The following is a 21464-nucleotide window of genomic DNA, read 5'->3' as shown; positions in this document are numbered from 1 at the left end:
ACATGCCATTCCTAAATAGCCTTGCTCTAGGTCACTCTTACAATTTAGATAATAGTAACATTACACAGTAGGATTGGTCACCCTTTGGGAAGGGCCTTAAAGTAGCTGATAAGGAGGGGCTGGTGGCAGTGGTAGCTACCTTAGAGTCTGGGCAGAAGGGGGCATAGCCAGTAAACCTGTGCCAGCCTTCCCCAGGTGTGTGTGTGTGTGTGTGTGTGTGTGTGTGTGTGTGTGTGTGTGTGTTTGGATATACCTCAAATCTCAAAGTGTGTGTGTGCGTCAGTTACTTGGGTAGGGACACGAAGCACTGGTTAGACAGAGAGGGTGCTGGAAGTCTTGACTTGTCCTCTCTGCTGATATCTTAACCCTATAGCTGTGCCAGTGGGGAGTCTCACTGGGGATCTGGAGAAAGAGGGAGAAACCAGCCCCAGACTGACTGTGATCTCTGTGTGCTGTTAAGGGAAATTGTACTTTACTGTGTATATACTTGTCATCCTCCCATTGTGTACATCCCTCACTATTGTCAGTGATGAGGACTGAGGCTCCTTGACTACTGGACCAGTGCAGGGACATCACATTGGTGGACAGTGGTGGGATACCCACATCACATATTAATTGGCTTATAGTGGTGTGGATATTGAATTCCTGTAGCCTGTTGTACAGTGGTCACTGAGTTTGTACTCTCAGCCATACAGTGAACAATCAAGAGTTCATGTCACAATTGTTTTATATTTTTTGTTAGCTTAGTTAGTCAGGGACACCAGGCAAGCATGTCAGCAGGGGAGTATGGCAAGCTGACAAGGAGCCAGTTGGCTGAGATGTACCAGGCTAAAGCACTGGTGCATGCCAACCTGACTAAAGCAGACATGATTGCAGCTTTAGTCATAGCTGCATCACAGAATAGCAACCAGAAGAACAATCAGACTGACCTTGGGAGATGTACAACTCTCAGAAAATGGACAGCTCAACCTTTCCACAGAGGACTTAAAAATCTGTCTGGAGTTAGAGATGTGAGCTGGAGGCCAAGCATTTTGAAATAGAGGCTGCAGAGAGATTGAGATTTCTAGAGGCTGAGGCAAATGAGAAATTGCAATGTCTGAAGGCTGAGGAAAATGAGAAACTGTGACACCTGAAAGCTGAGGAGGATGAAAAGAAGCCGAGGCAACATGAAAAGAAGATGCTGACTCCTTGCCAGAGTCATGGAGTTAATGGGAAAGGGAGTAACTGAAACCCAGAAGCAACAAAGGTCAGTAAATTTCTTCCACAATTTACAGAGGGGGATAATTTTGATAATTTCATTCATATGATTGACAGGGTATGTGAACAGTACAATGTTGACAAAGGGCTCTGGGTATGGTTCCTGACTGATTTACTCCATGGTAAAGCTGTAACTCTAATTTCTAACCTGTCTGATACTGACTGTTTAAATTAAAATGTTGAAAAGAACTGTATTTTAGCATGTTTTAAGTTAACACCTGAAGCTTATAGGAAAACCTAAGCACTTATTTAAAAGGGGGGGGGGGTGAGTGGATGTCAGGTCACCCCTTTTCAAGGGCACCCAGACCTTTTGGTGAGGGAACAAGACCTTAGCACTTTGCCTGAGGACATGTGATTATGGTTAGCTGATAGACAATGCAATACTGCAGATGAGTTGGGAAGAAGGGAGACCTATACCTAGGAAGCAGGGCATCACTGCACAGGGACACCTGTTTCTGCTCATGGGTCTAAAGGAACCCATTGTGGGCAGCCCAGACTGCCCCCAACAGAGTCCTGTAGTAGCAGGAGAAGCCACTAGTCCAGGTACACGTCCAGGACCAAGGGTTAAATATTTTAAATGCAACTAGTGGGGCCATGTAGCATATAGATATACATGGAGGCAAGGTGGGGAATAAAAGGTGTGAGAGACAATAAGTGGGAATGACAAAATGCTAGCAGTAAGTTGTCTCAAGACAACATGGGTACCAAACTACCATAAGTGGCTATATCCTATCTTAATGAATGGGAAAGAGGCCATGGCCAAGAGACAGAGAGAGCCTCTGACATAACCTAACCATTGAGAAGCCTACAATGGCTACAGAGGAGCACTATTTGCTTAGGCAGTCTACTCCAGTCAGAGCTTTAGGAGGGACCCCATTCCAAATAACTTTGGCCAGGGTTCACCTTGACTGGGAGGGTGGAAAAGGAAGCAAGCAAGTAGGTGTGTTTGTGGATATCCCTGTAAATGTCCTGATAGGGAATGATTTTGATAATGGAGTACCCTGTGTGCATGCAGTTACACGCAGTCAGGCTTCTAGACAAGCACATGGGTCTGGTAAGCCTGGGGGTGACCCAGACAGACCTCACACTTGCAGCCAGGACTGATGAGGAGGTTAATTCGGGAGAGAACTAGCCTATAGCAATGAGACTGAAGGTGAGCCACAGATGCTTGTGGGTACCGATGAGACTGAAGGTGAGCCACAGATGCTTGTGGGTACCGATGTTCCCTTGGACAGAGTGACTATAAGGGCAGCGGTGTGTAGTAGTACCCAGGCTGACAGTGAGGCACCTATGTCAGAGGATGCTAGACTTCCTGTGGAAGGGGAGCTGGGAAGGGTTACAAAGAGAGAGTTGAGACAGGCTCAGCTCTCAGACCCTACATTACAAGGCCTAAGGGAGGTAGTGCCAGTGAGGCACCTGATTCTCAAGGGAAGGGAAAATCTGTACATTGGGAAAAAGGGTTACTGTACAGAGTGTGGACCCCTGAAAGAGGGTTAGAGTGTGACAGAATACAGCAGTTGATAGTGCCCAGAGCCTACTGTCTGGCACTTCTACCCATACCCCATGAAATTCCCTTTGCAGGTCATATGGGCATAAAACACACAAAGAGACATATTATGCAGAACTTCTATTGGCCTGGGATTTCCAGTCATGTAACAGGGTACTGCAGGAACTGTCAGCAGTGCCAAAAGGTAGGTAAGGCCGGAGACAAGGTGAAAGCTCCTTTGATACCTTTGCATGTGATTGAGGAGTCATTTTAGAGGGTAGCTATGGATATTGTGGAGCTTCTGAGTACCACAAGTTCCACAGGGAAAAAGTATATCTAGTGGTAGTAGATTATGCTACCAGATACCTTGAGGCATTGGCTCTGTCCTCTGTCCACTGAGGCAGAAAAGGTGGCAAATGCTTTGTTACAGAGTTTCAGCAGGGTAGGTTTCCCCAAAGAAATACTGACTGACAAAGGTGCAAATTTCATGTCAGACCTGCTGGCTTGTCTGTGGAAGTACTGTGGGATGAAGCACTTAAAGACCACCCCCTACCATCCCCAGACTAATGGCCTTATTGAGAGGCTAAACTCTACAATCAAGATGATGCTAAGGGCATTTGCAGACCAGATTAAGAAGGAGTGGGACAGATATTTGCCCCATCTGTTTGCTTACAGAGAGGTGCCCCAGTAATCCACAGGTTTTTCACCCTTTGAGCTGTTGTATGGACATAGGGTGAATGGACCTCTAGATTTGATTCGACATGAATGGGAGGGTAAGTGTGAATCCCACATGGAGTCTGTTGTGGCACATACCCTAATCTTCAAGACAAGGCTCAGGAAACTTGTTGGTTTGGCCCAGGAGAACCTGGCAGAAGCGCAACAGCAGAAAAAGGTCTGATATGACAGGAATGCTCAAGCTAGAGAGTATGCTATAGGGCAGCAGGTAATGGTTCTCATTCCTTTCAGACACATCAAGCTGCAGGCTGCTTGGGAGGGACCCTACAAGGGGGTAAGGAAGGTCAGTGATGTTAACTTCATGGCAGAACTGCTACGCAGGAGGCAGAACTGCTACGCAGGAGGCAGGGGCACAAATTGTACCATGTTAACATGATGAAACCTTACCATGATAGGGAGGGCCCTTGTGCTGAGTATTTGCAGTGGATTGCAGAAGGAGTCTGGGGGGATCTGGTGACTGACCTTCTTAGTGAGGCTAGGACTGACACCTCAGTGGAAAGGGTAAGCAATATCCCAGTAGCTATCCCCTACCCATAATCGAGAAATCCGAGCAGTGTTACAGGAGAGTTTGGGGACATGTTCACTGGGAAACTTGGGTACACCCACCTGGTGCAGCAGCATCTGGATACAGGACCCCAAAGTCCTATTAAGCAGGCCCCTTATAGGGTGCCCAAGAGAGTCAAACAGACTCTGAGGGAAGACATACAGGAAATGTTGGAACTAAGGGTAATTCAGGAGTCTAGCAGTCCCTGGGCCTCCCCAGTGGTGCTGGTACCAATGAAGGATGTCAGCACCAGGTTCTGTGTGGACTACAGGAAATTAAATAGTCACACAGAGTCAGATGCTTACCCCATGCCTAGGACAGATGAAGCCCTAGAGCAGCTGGGTGCAGCTAAGTATCTTATCACTTTTGATCTTACCAAGGGTTACTGGAAGGTGACCTTGACTCCCAAAGCTAGAGAGAGGTCAGCCTTTGTGACTCCTTTTGGCTTGCATGAGTTCATGTACATGTCCTTTAGAATCAACTCAAGACAGGGGATTGCTCAGAGTTTTATCACCAAAAAGCTTTGATCATTACAACACTACAAGCTCTGCTTGGAATCCAATATCATCATCTTGCAGAAGTGTAATTATTACCTGTACTAACTCTCAAGAGTGAAGGCCACAGGGGCACAGTTTTTAAAAATAATTTTGTGTAATGAAATAGGCTAGAATTTAAATGTTAAATTTTAAATGCATAAACCTGGATATAGCTACCATTTTTTTCTAGAACACCTAAATGTTTTTTCTTAGGACTATTTTTTCTTTTGCAGTACCGACAATGTATGCTGTCTAGAAACATGCACTATAATGGGGAAGGGGGCACTACATTCCTGAAGCTAATACATAATGCCACAAAATCATTGCTACACTTCAGGTAACTTTACCTGTATTGCTTACCTTTGTCCACGTGTAAATACCAGCTGCTGCATGTAAAAGCTACAATAGCACAAATTCTACTACACATGCATCTAACTACATAAATATAAAACAATAAATGCAGTCTGATTTTAAATTTTATTATTTTTAACCATACAAAATTAAAATGCAGTACATAACTCAAAAGTGACTTTCACAGAATGTTCATTATGCTGAAGGTTTAAACAGACACATAATTACACTCTGACATACCAGCATCAAAGCTTTTTTTTTTTTTTTTGAAATAATATATTGCATAGGTGAGTAAAATAAAAAATATCAACATGCATACCAATCATCTTAAAACTTAACTTTTACTTTGGTTGTAGGTCTAGCCTACATAAAAGTAAGATTTGGTTATAAAGAAAGAATGTATAAAGATGCGTACAATTAGATATCAAATTATATATTACATGTACAGTATGTGCGTGTCTACACTAAAATCTTAATTGAATTGTGTTGCTGAAAGGAAAACTTCTGATGGCAACAGTCCTGCAACAATCCAAGGAGTGGCTGTTGTGAATGTCATTGTTAAGGAATTGTATTTTCACTTTTACAAGAATCTGTATGAGAAGTCTGTAGGTTACTTCACAATTCCTTACCTCCTTCCTCGATCATCAGTAACACATTAAACAATGCAGATTAAAAAAAAAATATTTTCTATCCATTTATCATTTGTCAAATTGACTGGGACAGCAAATGTTACATTGCTATCTTAAGTGCACTGCTTTCAAAAGAATTCCTTAAATAATGGTGCAGTTAACAATCAAGCTGTATCATTATACAACTTAGTGGTTATGATAACCCATTGTAAACAACCTACCGCAAGACCAGAGTTTGATTCCCACATCCACATGTGCAAAGCACAACTCCTCACAAGTCACATAACCAAATCACAGTTCTTGTTGAACCCCAAAAGGAGAGTGCTGCTTCTAATGGGTTTTATTCAGATAAAGGTCACATAAATAAATGTCATTTGAAAAGACATGAATGCAATAAGCACAACACTCTGTAGAGTCCAGGAAAAACATTTCTTACCTAGAATACTGGGAGGGGGTAAAGCATTCAACACAATTTTGAGTAAAGTATACTGAAGCTGGTACATTATTTCCAGCCCTACACATCAGAAATAAAGCTTTCTGCCCTAGTAACTCCACTGATTCATTTGTTCCACCATGGATAGTCCTATGGTCCATTAATTCTCCATGGGGCAAGGTCAAGCTCTAGAAACTGTCATTCACAGTGAAGTCACTTTTTTTCTTCCTTTAAGGGACAATGAACGGAACTGTCACATACTTCTGTGAGTGTTACAAGTCAGCATATGCCTCTCTGTCTTGAAGGTCTCCAGTAAGAGACTGAGCATAGCACAGGTTCCTAGGCATATTCCTCTCTCCTTCCACTATGTTCATGGGTATGTGGCACTCAGCTTGAGAGAGGCAAATGGTGCCACAACTCTAATCAATCCTGGATCATATAGGCTGTAGTCAAGGCTCTATCTCTGTTGCCAATGAAGTTGGCACTTTGCAAACAGAGACTTCTATAGTTCTACCTACCAGGGAATGTAAAAAACTAAAAATGTTACGTCTACAGTGAGTATTTCTGATAAAAGTTTAAATTCAGTTGAGCACAGCTAGTTCATACTCACCTGCATCAGCTGCAGTCCATCCCAAATAATGCACACCATGGGATGAACCCAAATGATGTACACCACAGGATTAACCATAATAATGCATACCATGGGATTAACCCAAACAACGCATACCATGGGGTTATGCACTTTACATACATGACAGTGCTGCAACTAATTACAGATAAGACAAATTTAATAACAATCAGTGCAAAGTCTAGTTAGCTGACAGAACTGATAACTTCAAAAGAAAGTGAAAGAAGACTGGACCTCTGAATATGACCTAGAAAACAGAGTTTGATTAGCCACTTAAGAGCTCACGTAGCTAAAGTAGGGTGATAGAAATGAACAGATTATGTCAGCTTGTCCATAGGTGGGAAGGAAGTACAGGAAATCTTTCTGTCTACAGTTGGTGAAAAGTGAATACTCTGACTGGAAAGATGGGCAACCATATAGAAGGATGGGGCATGAACAACCAACATCATCACTGGTGATGCTTGTGATGTTGGCCTCACTCTTCCGAGTTAGGATTCCCTTCTCTTGCATATCTAATACTGGCAGCATATATGATATGGGCCTCCTGACTTTAAGGAAGGCGGGGTGGTGGAATCACAAAGGAAGGAAAGACTCTGCAAGGCACTCTTACCCTGAAGAGGGAAGTGATGCAAAAAGGTACAGCAGGACCTCATCAGCACCACAGAACAGAACAAGCAGGTCAATACGGGATGAAGAGCACATTTCAGTCAACAGAGGGTATGGCGCCAAAAAGAAATTGCACAAAAACTGAGAGACGGTGACTGTCACAATGAATGACTAGATAAAATACTAATTTCGGTCTTGTTTTCACTTTTTTTTCCCACAGCTTCACGTTTTGTTCTGAGACTTAGAGAAGGCATGTTAGCTACAAGCCAGGAACAAATTCTTTTTAAGTCAGCATTTAAGTGCTATTTTTTTTTATCTGATACTGAGTTAACTACCAAGATGAATGATGCCCTTCATTCGCACACAAAGAATTTTGGCAAAACATAGACTCAGAAATAAAACCATGTTCAGCAAATGATCCAAGATGCATTCCCATTCTCATAAAGGTGATTCTGGTGAGGGTCAAACAAGTGACACATTATCCAATCAAAGGTATTCTACCAGGTGGCAGGACGAATAAACTAACATTGATAGTATATTACTCTGAGTAAAGACCTGAGGAAGACAAACATCTGAAGCTGAAAAAGGACAACACAGATGACGGTAGGATGTCAGCATGAAAAAAAGACAAAGAACTGATGTCTGTACTATGAATCCATGGCAAAGACCTCTACAATAGACATTAAAATGAACAGGAAAACAAAAAATGTTTTCAGCAAATGAACAAGAAAGTCCTCCTAGCAAGTGATCAATATTCCTGACTGCATAGCACCCAATTAGCATATTATTTTTACATTTTCAGTACTCACAAAGGAAATGACATATGGTTAATGAGGGGAAGCAGGTTCTGCAGACCCTATAAAAAGCACTAGAAAAAAATACTGTTTGCCATAACTTGAAATGTTTCCTCAAAAGGGCATGCAGATGGCAAAAGAAATCAAAGGAGACAAGAACTATTGTGATGGAAGTAAAAGTATTTCAGCAATAGTGACCATGAATCAGAAAGACAGATTTCTACTAGATTTGGTTAGAGGTTGGGGCTACCCTGTAATCTGTTCCTTTTATTTTGAATGTTACAACTAGCCCTGTTTATAAATGAAGCTGTTGTACCTATCAGCATTTATGGGTGACTTACAAGCCTCATTTTCCCCATATTAACATGCAGTACCTATAAGACATCACTTTTGAGTATGGCCATTCATTTAAGAAATTCTACCACAATAAGTTTCCCACTCCTGCCATCTTAAACTGCCTGCACTTCTGTTAATAGCTCACTTGCAGCTCAATCACTCATGATCAGCAAAGACAGCTGGAACTGCTACCCCCAGGTCTGCAACAACAGATTCCTAGCCCAGCTTCTAGTCATAAAGTACACTGTAAAAAACTTCACTTTCTTAACACGCATGAGGAAATCAAATGGGCGATTTCCCCTGTATACTGTACTTTTTTTCCAATATTAAAACATACATTTTATACTACATACTACAATTAATCCCTAAAAAGTAGATTACAGGATATGAAACAAATGCTTACTGCAGCGCAAGAAAAACAGTTTGACTGCAGTGGTACTAGTGTACAGTTCTATAGAGCAATTTCTGTTTAGCTTACATTTGTAAAGTACAACCTAATGGAGTCCATAAATTAGATGTAATCTAGGACTCTGCTGATACAGTAGCAAAACAATTACATTTAAGAATCTACTGCATTCTCTTAGCAACAAAATGCAGCATTTAAACAAAAAATTAGGTTTCTGTTGGGCTTCTCCATTTTACTATATCTTGCAATCTGTTTAAGGAGACATGTTTCAGTACTTGTCCATGACAGACCTTTAAAAATGGTGGGAAATGAAAAAGAAATGTTCAGAAATTACTGTCCTTATGAAGGACATAGTTGTATTGTTAAGATAAGTGTCATTTTGTGTGAGCATGTTTACAGTTATAAATGTGAAGTGTTATCCTCTCAGAGTCCAAAAGCACCCCACAGCTAGATCAAATGCCTGAACTTGCAAGTTTAATTTATCCTGTTAATGCAAGTGTTTCTTTGTTTAGATCACTAAACATATTACTATAGCAGTCCTACTGCCCAATATTTATCAGAACTCCTTTACCTGTACTCAGTTCATCCAAGGATTGGTGTAATGGTTAAGGTATTTACCTTACAGAAACATGGTACTGGGTTTGTTTCTTATTTCTAAGGGAGAAACTGGTCAGGTTTAAATTAGCTGACAAAGGCAGCTAGCCAAGTACTTACCTTTGAACGTTCTCACTACCAAGGTCCATCTCTACACAGAGATGCACTTCAAGTGAGAAAAAGAGTAAAAAGTCTTACATTTCACAAAAGAAGCATCAGATAGACGGTGTTTAAAAACTAACGCACTGAAAAAGAGTTGCATTTTTGCAGCTACATTTGTTGCTCATTTAGGAAATGTGAACCGATGAATGTTCGCTCAGTTCATTGAAAAGCCATGTGTTAGACAGGAGGGACTAAAGCATTCTTCAGTCACCTTAGAGCTGTGTTTCAAAAAGTCGGTTATCACCGAATGCATTTCAGAAGCCATTATGCAGAACATTTAACAGAACTGTACAAAAGTACAGCTCTTTCTTGCACTTAAACATGAATTCAGACTGGAAGATAGAGAGGAGGGGAAGGATGTCTTACATTTTGGCTTACAGCTTTAAGTTGACGACAGCATGCTTGCTCATACTAAGAAACGAGTGTGTTACTAGCAAAGGATCTTAAATAAGAATTTATAACCCAGGTCTTCAAACAGATGTTCTGCTTTCTTGCAGATGAAACAGAAGCACAGTGCAGTGAGACTTGGTAAGACAGTCACCACTACCAGAAAAGGAAGGTTTGAAATGACAAAATTTTAATATACAATCTTACTTTACAATCCAAACATTACTAAGTGAACACCAAGATGAATATAAAGAGAAACAACACACTCAACTTAACCATTCAGAATGTTGACTTAATCTTTGCTTATTCTGTGACAGTATTCACAATAAGTTGACCAGAGAGTGACAGGATGACACAAAAGTGTTGAATATGTACGTATGCAGCCAACCAAAAAGTCAAATCCAACTTTATAAGATAACAAAGCAGAGATACAAAGCAAAATTATGACCTACTTATTTGAAACAGTAGCAAAAAATTCAGTTGTGACACTTTTTTTCATATTTTTCAGTGTAACATAAGGAGTACCAACATGACATTGCTTTCCTTACTGAATCACAGATTAGGCAGTTGATAATAAAAACCATAAGTCTGAGCTTTTTTAAATGATCACCTCAGCAAGCTGCTTATGCACAGAGTTTCTGTGGGGCAGAGAGAGAGAAAGAAAGAAATCTACTCCATAATGTGATCTAAGAAAGAGCAACAATGCCAACCAGTTTTAAAAATAAAGCCATGAATTCACTGCACGTGGAAGTATAGTGTTAGACTTCTAAAGCTACAGTCTGCAAGCCACTACTGCTGTGGGATATGATGGTAATTGCAGTTAGTTACTCGGGTCCTTCAATTCTCAGATGAACCATTTTTACAAAAGGAGGAGTGATTGAATAAAAATAAGACTGCAGACCTAGGGCTCTTTGCAACATTTATTTTTCTTAATCCACACCTGGTGCTGTGCTCTAAGTATTTGCCATTAATATGTTTACCCAATGCATTAGTGTGGGACTGATGATATCCCTTTACACAACATCACTACTTATTCATTAACTGGGCATGATTCACTAAGTATAAGTGACTCAGGAGAACTGGTCTGGTTAAGTGATTTGCTCAGTTATGAAGTATACAAGCACAGTCAGTAGGGCTCAAACTCTGGACGTTCATGATACAGTTCATTAGAAGCTTACACCTTTAGTCCACTTTGCTATACTGCCAGATGCACAGTACAGAATGCTCAAAACCAGCACTTAACCACAGAATATGAGAATGTATGGTGGGCTAGCTACTGGTACCTTTCAACAGCCACGCACAACTGTGTAGCACATTCTTTATGCCCTCAAAGAAAGACGAACCTGCACATTCATAGCTAACAGTCCACCTCCTACCATCACTGACAGGTCATGTCACTGCCCTGGAGAATTATGCATCTCTTGACATGTTTATCTGCTGGTGTGCCAGACTGGATGACAGAAGAGACACAAAGATGAAACACACCTGCATTGCAGTTGGTGGCATAAACCATTAGTCTATCATATGACTAATACCTTTTTTTTAACTTACTAATCCTAAAAAATATCCACACTTTTACTATAATGGAAAGTTGTGATGCTTCATAGGACAAGTTACTGTGGTCATTGTGCTTACTTCAAAACCATAAAACAGAAGAAACAAAACAGAAAAAGTATGTCCCCCAAAAGATATCAAATTATAAAAGTATATATATTCATATTTAAATAAACTGTTACTGCAAAGCTTAGTTGTATTTAGTTTAAGAAATGATGTCCACCATTTCAAAATGACATGGATGCTGATGAACTCTTTCTGCATCAAAAAATGGCAAGTGAATTACATAATTACAGAAACGTACATATGGAAAACAATCTGACAACAATTCTCTAGTATTACAACAGCAGCAATAAAGCATGCTCACAGCACATGTACAATTCTCTACCATCATCTGTACACAGACTTAAAGAACTGTCACCACAGAGTTCAGCCCCAGCATTCAGAGCTGATCTGTTTGCTTAATGCTTTATGCAGTTTTATCACGTTTTACAGCATGGTCCAGCCATCCATCCATCCACAACCCCTTTTTCCCCATTTTTTCACATGGGGTTAGGATGTCACTTCAAGACTGACAACCATTTAGAGCCAAGATTTACACTGCTGGGTAATTCTGTACAACTGTAGACTGAATTCTGCTACTCAGGCCACAGAATCCTCTACATTTTATACAAAAGCAACAGACAAAAGATCAATAATTGTAACTTTACAAAATTCGACCCAAGTATAATTCTTTGTGAAAGATACAAACTACACAGAGAACCGTATTCAAGTAAAACAAGCTCTTTGGTAAATAAACTCTACTATGCAGTAAAAGTTAATCACCTCAGCTCTGTGTCTTCAAAATCTTCAGCAAAGGATTTGTGGTAACAGAAAATGTCAAGTTTGCTAGTAAGCAAAATCAGTCCTATATTGCAAATAAAGACCACACTTCAATCAGTCCCTCACCAGAACAAAGGGACTTTATTAATGACAGTTTATCTTTCATAATGAAAAATATATAGAGAGAGCTCTTGACAGAAGCATATTTCAAAGAATCTGATCTTCTTGTAAACTTTTCTAAGCAGTGCTGCAAGTACGTTGAGCTAACAGGACCACTTTACATTCACGACACAGAATTTCTTTTTCCTCAGGGAAGAATCCTTTTCCTGAAAGTGACATCTTACATCGACTACAGTTAAAGCAAGTCTGATGCCAATGGCGTTCCTCAAAGGCAACGAATTTGCCTCCTCCAAAACCTAAAGAAAAAAAAGCCTTAGTAGCGTACTACATTTTATTACATATGCATAAAACATTAGAAGATCATTAAAGAAAATATGTTGACACATGGGCTAGAAACTGAATACAGAGCTCATCTTTAATACATGCTGAAAACAGTACAAGTGTGCAGACATGCAGACACACCCAATTGTCTTATCCATATGTTCCAAGTATTTGCTTTTACTGCTGGTTTTATTTATTTTTTTTAACTTTGTGTACTAGTTCCAAGCAACCCTTTGAAAGCGGTGAAGTGCTTAGTTCCCTGTTATACCTTGATAATAATTTGCGACTCACAGCTTGTCACTCAAAGGCACAGAACAGTTTGTATGTTTAGTGAAGACAATATTTTCAGTCAGAGGCTGAAAAACCTAAAGGAAAGACTAATGCACCATTAAACTCTAACCCACAATCATCCCTACCCAAATTAATCCTGTGAAATTTGAGATCATTACTTTTCCTGCCATCACTTTTAAAGGCTTGTGTGCAAGTTATTTGATTATATTCAATGTTTGTATTCAAAGTAACAGTTTTCATTTTTTTACTACATGGTTGTAACAGAAGCAAAACAGGAAAATGATGAGATGAAAATCTCTCCCACAATCCCAATTTAACTCCCTCGAACAGACAAAAAAACAGGAGACAGGAAAAAAAAATGCTTGGCCAACCTAAAACCAGACAAAATTTAAAACCCTACAAAGTGGAGGGCTTCACCCTTAACACCCCCAAATGTGGGGTGCTGTACCCCCATACCCTCTCTAACTAGATATACCAACTCCGAGATCACACTACAGCGGGGAAAAGGGCAAATTCCCAATGATAGCCAAGCATTTTTTTCCCCCTAGGAAAAAATTTGGTAAAATGGCCATTCATGGGAGTTAGATTTCGCTGGTTATCATTTGGCGAAGAGCCGTTTGCTGAAACGGGTTTTCATGGCTGTAATAATGTCTTTGTCATCTGGCCCAGATAGTGGCAGAAAAGAGTTTTTATGTCAGCCTATTCACCTAGTTAACAAGGTAAAAAAATACATAAATGTAGAAGAGTGGATGGAATAATTATCCAGTCTTCTACATTTATGTATATATATTTTTTACCTTGTTAACTAGGTAAATAGGCTGACATAAAACCCCTTTTCTGCCACTACCTGGGCCAGATGGCAAAGACACAATATGATAGGTATAGAAGACACAGTCACAGAGAGTGGATAAAAGGTATACAAGGACATAAAAAAGACAATGGATGTCAAAGGCACATCATGATATGTGTCCTTATACAGATCATCATTGCAATGTACAACTACATTCTACAGCATCTGAAATACATTTACTATACAAATTCAAGGAGACAAATGTGCAAAGTTTAGTGCTGCAAATTTAGGTATTGAAAGTATTAAACAATATTTTGCAATAAATAGGTGACAAACCTGATTAGCTGGTCCACTAGAATGTTCTATTGTGTAACAGGCTAGGATGAAGATATTCTGTTTGGTTGCAAGATGCCATGTCATCACAGCAAACCAGTGCATTCAATAAGATCTGATAATCCCCTTATTTTTGTGTCACATGACTGTGGTTTTGTCTGCGATTTGGCAAAAAATGCATGGGTACAATGTCACCTTGACTACTTGGAGAGCAAAGATAATGGCCAACACTTTTGGGAAGTGGATACATTTGTTCAGACCCTTCCATGAACCCTGGACCTCTGTGATTCCCATATGCACTCCGAGATACAGTAGTGGTATCCATTATCACATACACTGTCCCTCTCTGTCTTCTACAAAGGGCTTCCCAAAGTTGTCCTTCACTTGCTTTGTCTACCAGTAGAGCCCCCTGTGATCTGGGGATAAAGGGAAGTATCCTATCCAAGGGGTAATTGTACTAATGCTACAAGTTGTGCAAGTACCTCCAGAGGATCCTCGTGTGCAGCCTTGCAAGAGAGACTATGAAAAATGAGGAGGACACACTAGATAGAGTTTTAAGTGCTCCTTTGAAGACAGGGTTGCAGCCTGTAACAAAAAAATAAAACTAACATCGCCATATTATCTTCTTGGAGTTACCATACCTTCTCTGATGTTCAGAATGGCTCCCAGGAAACAATTGATGTGTGATGAGGGGGGTAAGGCTAGTCTACGTGAAGTGAACGAGAGCTCCAGTCTGGTGAAGTACTTCATGGTACATAGCCCTTGGCTTCTGTCAGTTGCTCTTGTGTCTTTGGATTAGGCAACAGTCCAAAGATCTTGCTGAGACTGTGTTAGATTTAAAATTGTTTATTCGGAATATAGTGCTGAAAATGCAATTTCATCCATCTAGTTTGGGAAATGACGACACTTGTTTTTATAGAAAACCCAGCAATATGGTTCCTATTAACCATCCCCTATTAGAAGCATTTGGTAAATTATGTACAGATGATGTATATCGGTTATTTAATCAAACTGGGTGTAAAAGAAGATTTTATAATTTGAATGGGAAGGAAAGAAGGGCTTTGAAAGATTTGCAGCAGGATGTCAATATTGATATAGAACCTGCTGATAAAGGCGGACCTACAGTAATAATGGAGAATGAATTTTATAATAAAGCCATGGGTGAGATGTTGAGTGATAGAAAGGTTTATAAACCCACTGGAGGCAGTGAGGTTAAAATGATCAAAAATTCCATTGATATTATACTTTTAGAACTGTTGAGTAACAGGTTTATTACTGAGGATTTATATAAATATTGCACGCGTGGGTTTCCTCTGGGTTCTCTGGTTTCCTCCCTCATCCCAAAAACATGCTGTAGATGGATTGGACACTCTAAATTGGCCCTAGGCGTGAGTGTGTGCATGGGTGTGCCTTCTGTGGAAGGTTGGGTGCTGGGCTGGCAATTCAACACCGTAAAACTCCACTGCCAATCATGAGTGGACAGGTGATCCACTGTGGCGACCCCTAACGGGGAAAAGCCGAAAGAAGAAGAAGATTGTAGAATATCCAACTATACCATGTATACAAGGTATTCCTAAGATCCATAAGCACTCCTCCATTCCTCCGTTACAACCTATTGTTTCAGGTACTGGGGTGGGTAATGGAACCATTCTCTATTTTGGATGAAAAGCAGGTACACCCATTTTTAGACTGTTATGAATGAATTTTACAGGATACCAAGAATTCTTTTACAGGATTTACATATGTTTTATTCTCAATGGGATGAAAAGGCTAACATTCAATTTGTCACTATGTATGTGTGCTCATTGTTCACCAAGATTCCCAATATACAAGGTATTATTGCTCCAAGAGAATATTTAATGCAATATAGTGATGTTAATAGTAATAACATTGATGTGATTTGTACCTTTATGGAAATGGTGTTAATGAATAACATGTTTGTCTTTAACAGTAAGTATTAATTGCAAATGGATGGCGTAGCTATGGGCACTCCTTGTGCCAAAAGCTATGCTAACATTTTTATGGCTGTATGGGAGACTAAATATATATATCGACGAATGACAATTTTAAGGTACATATCCCTTTTTATCACCGATTTGTAGATGATTTTGTTTATCTAGACTGGGGGTTAACAAGAATTTGATTGTTTCTGCAGTTATATACAAAATATAGATGAGTATTTGAAGTTTGATATTAAAAAGGATGAGAATACCATAGATTTTTTGGATGTCAGTATTGTGAATGAAGGGAATACCATCACTACAGAAATATATAGGAAAGCCTGCTATCGTAATAAGTTATTACATAGGACTAGTATGCACCCCCCGTATGTGTTTTCCAATATTATCAAAGGACAAGCAATGACAGCCTCCAGGCTCAATGTTACTGATGAGGCCTTCGGAAATTAACTGAATCAATTGAACAGACATAAGCAGGGGGTATCATCCTAATGATGTTAAACTGACGTGTGATGACGTACGACAAAAAGGGTTACTACCGTTCATCCATATTTTTCACAAAGGCAAGATCTATGAACTGAAGATAAGACATTTACAGATGGCTTAAGGTATTCTTTATATTACAGTAATGATAAAAAATGCATCAAAAATATTATTAATAAATATTGGGGTGTATTAACTACTGATGAGAATTTAAAAGAGATTGTAGGGGAACGCCGTAAATTCAGGTATAAGAACAAGAAATCTGTGAAGAGGCTATGTGGGTATAAACACAGTGGACCTGTTATTAACAGTTTAGAGAGAGATAATGGACGTACCCCAGCCTGTTTTACTTGTACTTATTGTAAATATATTGACAGTAGTGGTAGATTTATTCATCCTGTTACAGGCAAGGAATTTTGTTTTTGTGCTACTGCTAATTGTAATAGTGTTAACATTTATTTAGCGTACTGTACTGCCTGTGGATTTTTCTGGGTAGGAAAAAACAATAGATGGTTAAGGGATCGAATGAGGGAGCATCTGTATAGCATCAGCATTCACAATGTAACAAATTCTTTGGCCAAACATGTTGTAAAGCCTAGTATTGCACGAGTTTAAATTTTTGGCCATCGAACAAATAGTAGTAAATGAGTGTTTACGGGACTTACATAACCACACTGAAGTTAATGAAACAAAGTGGATTATTAGGTCGAGGGCGGACGGTGCTATGGGGTTGAATGGGTATGTACCTATCAAACCTATTTTAAAAAATAGACCTCTACTGAAATGACATTTGGTTACGTATATGTATTATGTATTCTATATACTTTTTTCCCTTTTACAATAGCATTTGTAATAGATTATTTAGTTTTTATTTTGAAGAGTTTAAGAGGGTATATACTGCACAATATACCTTGTACTGGGTGAGTGTATTATGAGTTTAGATACCTTTCTCATCCTGATATTTTTGATATGTGAGAAATGTATCTAAACTCATAATACACTCACCCAATACAAGGTATATCATGCAGTATATACCCTCTTAAACGCTCCAAAATAAAAACTAAATAATCTATTACAAATGCTATTGTAAAAGGGATATTTTTGATATGTGAGGGCGGCCACGGTGGTGCAGTGGTTAGCATTGCTGCCTCACAGCAAGAGGTTCTCTGGTTCAATCCTCTGCTGGGGTGCCTTCTGTGCAGAGTCTGCATGTCCTCCCTGTGGTCGCATGGGTTTCCTCCCACATCCTAAAGACATGCTGTAGGTGGATTGGACACTCTAAATTGGCCCTAGGTGTGAGTGCGTGCATGTGTGTGCCTTCTGTGGAAGGTTGGGCGCCGGGCTGGCAACTCAACACTGTAAAACTCCACTGCCAATCATGAGCGGACAGGTGATCTGCTGTGGCGACCCCTAACCGGGAAAAGCCGAAAGAAGAAGAAGAAGAGAAAGAAGATATTTTTGACATGTACACGGTTTCTTTAAGAAAGCAGTTGATGTAATCACGAAAAGTATTCTTATTGAATGCAGTGTTTTTAAATGTGTTTGGCAGTTCTGTATGTTTTAATGGTCTGAAGAAGTGAGTGTTAATCTCGTGAAAGTGCTTACCAGTTTTAAATAAATTTCACTTTTATGATTTTAGACCTCGGCCATGTGTCGGACTTTGCACTGCGTTTATTATTTTTCTATTTTGGATTTGTATTTTGCGGTCTGGTTATCTCAGTTGCTGGTGTCCTTTTCATTGTTTTATAATTTTACAATCTTCAAAAATAAAACAAAAATATCTGGAGTTTAAATAATTACAACAAATTAGACATAATATAGACATTAGGTACATGACAATCATTTAATATTTAGAGAAATTTTATACAGTCTGTAGAGAAATTAAAGTTAACTTAGTCCAATACAAACAGGAGTTGCAATATGAAGTTAGGGAAAAACAGGCTTATGGTATAGTGAGGGAAGAGAATTAGACTTCAGAAGGGACAGTAAGGAGGTATAAGAAATGAAAAGATACTTGTTCACATTTAGGGGATATAGGCTACCCTTGTTCTGAGCAAGAACGGAGCCAGACTTTAGCTAGAAAGTCTTTCAGAGTGGTTTTGAAAGATGGGAGGGTGGGCACAGAATAATGGAAATCAAAATCTAAGCCAAGTACACTGGAAGTAGTGAATATTGTAAGAGAGATAAAAATATGGAAATGAGATCTTTAGAAAAGGGTAGGAGCAAACTGCATAGAAAAAATGAGAATTGTGGGAACAAAACATACAAGGGAGGAAGGAGTTCTAAAAGGCTGCAGGATTTAAATGAGCTATGTAATGCTTGAGTGAGAAAGATTGGGTAGATTATAAATTATGTATAATGTTTGCATCTGGGAGTGTTGGAAAATGCTTGCGACTAGGACTGTGTCAGTGTGGTTTGTTTTCATTTATATATATATATATATATATATATATATATATATATATATATATATATATATATATATATATATAATTGCCTATGTAGTAAGTGATGGTTTAATAAAGATGTTTCTTTTCTAGAAAAAAAAACAAGGAATTGAATAATTTATGTAATATGGTTTAGGTTATATGATATATAGCAATATATGTAAAATATAATAGTTTCATAGTTTAGTACTAGGCTATCTGCCCTGGGGCATTTGTAAGCCTAGCCATAGTGATGTGGCTTTTGCCACCCCATGAAATGGTACAAAAATGTACAGAATAAATTTAGAATACTGTGCCTCTGTCTAGTAGTGACACAATGAAGGTCCCCTTATATAACAGAATTAGTTTACTGTGCCCCTGTCTAGCAGTGACACAGATGTGACCCCTGGGGTAAACTTACGATCTCCCATCCACTCATCAAGATTTAGAGTCAGTGAGGGGCTCTGCCTGATATGAACTGGGATCTTGTTCCAAAGCATGGGAAGCCTCTGGGTTATGAATCTATCCCTCCAGCATGTCCTATTCATACTTGTGCCGAGGTTTAAGTCTTTAGCTCTCGTGGTCCTGATGGATTTGGATTTTTTGAGATGGAGCATGTCCATCAGATCCTGATTGGACATGGCCTTGTACGTCAGGCAGAGATCACCTCTGAGCAGGTGGTATGCTACTGAATAGAGCTGAAGTTTCTTTAGTCTGGCAGAATAAGACATATGTTGGAGACCCTTGATCCTCTTGGTGAGGTACTTTTGTGGTCTCTTCAGCTGTTGCAAATGCCGGGTGAGGTACATACCAAATGGGGCATTGCACTCAATCATGGGTCTGATGAGGGAGGAGTATAGGGGTACAATGACATCCTTGGATCTGGATGTGAATCCCTTCATGATGAGGTGTGCAAGGTAGAATGTTTTTCTAACCACTTTGGCAACGTGGGTGTCAAATGAGAGGTCGCTGTCGACTTGGGTCCCTAGGTCTCCAATTACTTTTTCCATACTCAGTGGGTTGCTGTCTATGTGATAATTTGTGGGTACTTTGTTTTTCCCAAAGGGGATGACTATACATTTTTTGGCATTTAGTTTAAGGCCGTGACTCCGGCACCAGTTGTCCGTTTCTGTGAGGCCTTTTTGTAGGATGTATGTGTCCGCTGGTGTATCGACTATGGCACCTAGTTTGCAGTCATCTGCGAGCTTTGTCAGCCACAACCCTCCCATGTTTGCTTTAACATCTGAGAAATAAATGTCGAACAAGAGGGGTCCCAGGACAGATCCCTGTGGGACACCACTTGTGACTGGCTTTGAGTCTCACATTGCTCCAGCGATTTTAACTTTATGGGTTCTGTCCTTTAGCCAGTTTTCAACCCATCTAGTGACATAAGGGTTTACGTTTAAGCTGTTGAGCTTATCTATGATGCCTGAGTGGGGTATTGTGTCGAAGGCCTTAGCCAAGTCCAGGTAGGCTGTATGGACTGCTTTGCCCTCATCAATGGCTCTAGTGACTGTTTCGAAAAAGTCAACCAGGTTCAAAAGGCAGGATCTGCCCTTTACAAAGCCGAACTGGGTGGGGTCAATAGGTCCCCTATGTCTCTGTTTATGAGTTCCATAATGATTCTTTCCATAGCTTTGCAGACCAGACTGGTTAAGCTTATGGGGCAGTAGTTCCCAGGGTCTGTAGAGGTACCCCCGTTGTGGAGTGGGACCACTGTTGCTGTACGCCAGTGTTCAGGTACATATCCTGTAGTAAGGCTAAGGTTAAATAGCATTTTTATGTGCGGGTTTAGCTCCTCTTGGAGTTCACGTAGCACGCAGCCCGGGTACCGTCAGGTCCCATTGATGCTGTGTTTTTAGCTTTGTTGAGGGCGGTTCACACTTGGACATCTGAGATGACAGGGAGATTACATTCAGCTGGGATAAGTATTTCTTCTTTTGGGGGTGAGGGAGGGGAGAAATTTGCACTGAACCTGTCAGCCAGAATGTTGGCAATGTCTGTGGGTTCAGTGTATTTTTTGTTGTTGTGAACTAACTCTGAGCATATCTGAGGGTTTCCGCCCAGGTTTCTAACATAGCTGAAGAAGGCTTTGTGGTTATCTTTAGTGTCCTTAGCGATTTTTCTCTCAAAGTTGGCCTTGGATGTTTTTATGAGAGAACGTAGTTTTCTGCTAATGTTGATCAGAGATGTCTTCCCTTTATGGGATTTTGCTCTGACGTGCAGTAGCTTCCTTCTTTTGTTATACAATTTGTTAATGGCTGAGGTCCACCAGAAAGGACGCTTGCCTTTGGTGGAGAGGGACTTGGATTTATTTGTGATTGCATGATCCATGCATTCTTGGAGATGTCCATAGAAAGCATTTGTGAAGGATTCGGCATTGTGGGATGTGGTATCCACTGGCCCAGTGGGCTTAAAGGATACCATCTCAGTCTTAAGAAGAGTGAAGTCTGCTTTTGAGAAGTTTTTCACTGTGGTCTTT

At 39.9% G+C, this 21464-nt stretch overlaps 1 protein-coding gene across 1 annotated transcript in view; it reads right to left on the bottom strand.

Moving 5' to 3' along the window:
* Positions 1-5016: 5016 nt before the first annotated feature.
* FHL3 (four and a half LIM domains 3) overlaps positions 5017-21464 on the bottom strand; it is a 906726-nt gene continuing 890278 nt past the window's right edge. Inside the window, exon 8 of the mRNA XM_044083498.1 lies at positions 5017-12676. Coding sequence (XP_043939433.1) covers positions 12498-12676 — 179 coding nt within the window. The 3' untranslated portion in view covers positions 5017-12497. The remainder of the gene's footprint in view (positions 12677-21464) is intronic.

This window comes from Protopterus annectens, chromosome 1.part1 (genome assembly GCF_019279795.1).
Source record: "Protopterus annectens isolate FY-2018-M chromosome 1.part1, PAN1.0, whole genome shotgun sequence".
Taxonomy (NCBI): Eukaryota; Metazoa; Chordata; order Ceratodontiformes; family Protopteridae; genus Protopterus; species Protopterus annectens.
The sequence above is the reverse complement of the archived record's forward strand: the minus strand, read 5'-3'. Positions and strand labels throughout refer to the sequence as shown.